Source organism: Aplysia californica, unplaced genomic scaffold (assembly GCF_000002075.1).
Source record: "Aplysia californica isolate F4 #8 unplaced genomic scaffold, AplCal3.0 scaffold00332, whole genome shotgun sequence".
NCBI lineage: Eukaryota > Metazoa > Mollusca > Gastropoda > Aplysiida > Aplysiidae > Aplysia > Aplysia californica.
The window spans coordinates 737,394-738,798 of NW_004797602.1; the positions used below are offsets into that span (position 1 = coordinate 737,394).

At 39.3% G+C, this 1,405-nt stretch overlaps 1 protein-coding gene across 2 annotated transcripts in view; it reads left to right on the forward strand.

Moving 5' to 3' along the window:
* The window catches only part of LOC101858348 (replication protein A 70 kDa DNA-binding subunit), a 15,893-nt gene that overhangs the window by 6,524 nt on the left and 7,964 nt on the right, over positions 1-1,405 (forward strand). For both annotated transcript variants that reach the window (XM_035970880.1, XM_005102627.3), the window contains exon 2: positions 1,223-1,365. In XM_035970880.1, the coding sequence (XP_035826773.1) occupies positions 1,312-1,365 (54 nt within the window). In that variant the 5' untranslated portion in view covers positions 1,223-1,311. The remainder of the gene's footprint in view (positions 1-1,222; positions 1,366-1,405) is intronic.

Sequence of the window (1,405 nt, forward strand, 5' to 3'; positions counted from 1 at the left end):
TTCCTGATCCTTACTATTGTCATTTTCCTCTACTTCTTTTGTATGTTTGTCACTCTCTTGTGACCTGCTATTTCCGGGGTGCCTTGACAGTCGAAGCAGACCTTGTGCTGTTGAAGCTAGAGAGGTGAGCAGTCTAAGTCTGATTCCCTGTAAAGACTTCTCTGTTGACACCCACCCCTTGGCGCTCATATGACCTTATGCAGTTGCGAGCGCCGTCAAACCCTCTACTATAAATAAAACAACAACAAAAATACCACATGTAAAAATCAGAAAGTCTTCGAGTAGGAAAATATGACATCACCAGCTTTTCCCAACTAGTCTTCAATTGCTTGACTGGGTTTATGAAAACTACTCAGCACATTGAAGTTGTGTATGTGTGTGTGTGTGTGTATTTGTGTGTGTGTGTATGTGTGTGTGTATGTATGTGTGTGTATGTGTGTGTGTGTGTGTGAGTGTGGGTGTGGGTGTGTATGTGTGCACGCGCGCACGTGTGTGAGTTTTACCTTACTCATTATTATAAAATCACAACTCAAGAGAGTTTTACAATTATCTCTATAGCAGTTCATAGCTACAGCTTTCCCTTTGAAACTGAAAATTATGATGATGAGCAGTTTCAGAATTAATTTTTAATATGTGTGACATTGCAGTGAAATCAAGTGCTTGTCAAAATAATGAAATTTTAATCGAAGAAAGACATTTTTTCCCTTTTGTTAAGCAATTTTTAGCAAATTTACTTTTTTGAACTTTCATGTCCATTAAAAATGTTTCGGTGTGGATTTTACTGAAAAACATTGACCAAAGGTAAAAATGAGCAAAATTGTGTTTTCCAAAGACACAAAAGCTTTGGAAGTCACCAAACTTAGGCGGCCATTTATTTTCTCGCCTGTTTAAGCTCTTGCACCTGGTGACCCCAGATCTCATTCCATCTCAAATACCTCGATTTCTATTCAAAACAGGTGAGTAATTGTGGCATCACAAGCAAGGCAAATGAACAGGCTTCACGCTTGTACCAAAACTCCATGTGCCGAGAAACTGATGAGCGCCTGATTCCACCGCGTCGTGACACACAATACTGTCATTATAACTAGTATGATAAGAATAGCTTTCTTGTATTACCTGTAATATCTTTTTAAAAAAAGCAAAACAAAAAAATGTGATCGGTGAAATGGTCAAACCAAATAGAATCCACACTTAACAATCTGTATCACTTTTCTGTTTTTAGATTTTGAAGATTGTATTGAGAATCCAGTCCGAATCCCAGCAAACCCAGCAAACTGCTCAGAATCTTCCGAGAAGCCAGACGAGGAAAACATGAGTCATTCTTATACAGGAGGTGACAGCCGAGCGCGGAGAAGGATGCAGCAGGTAAAGGACGCAGGCTTAGATCTCTGTGAACTTAACTGTC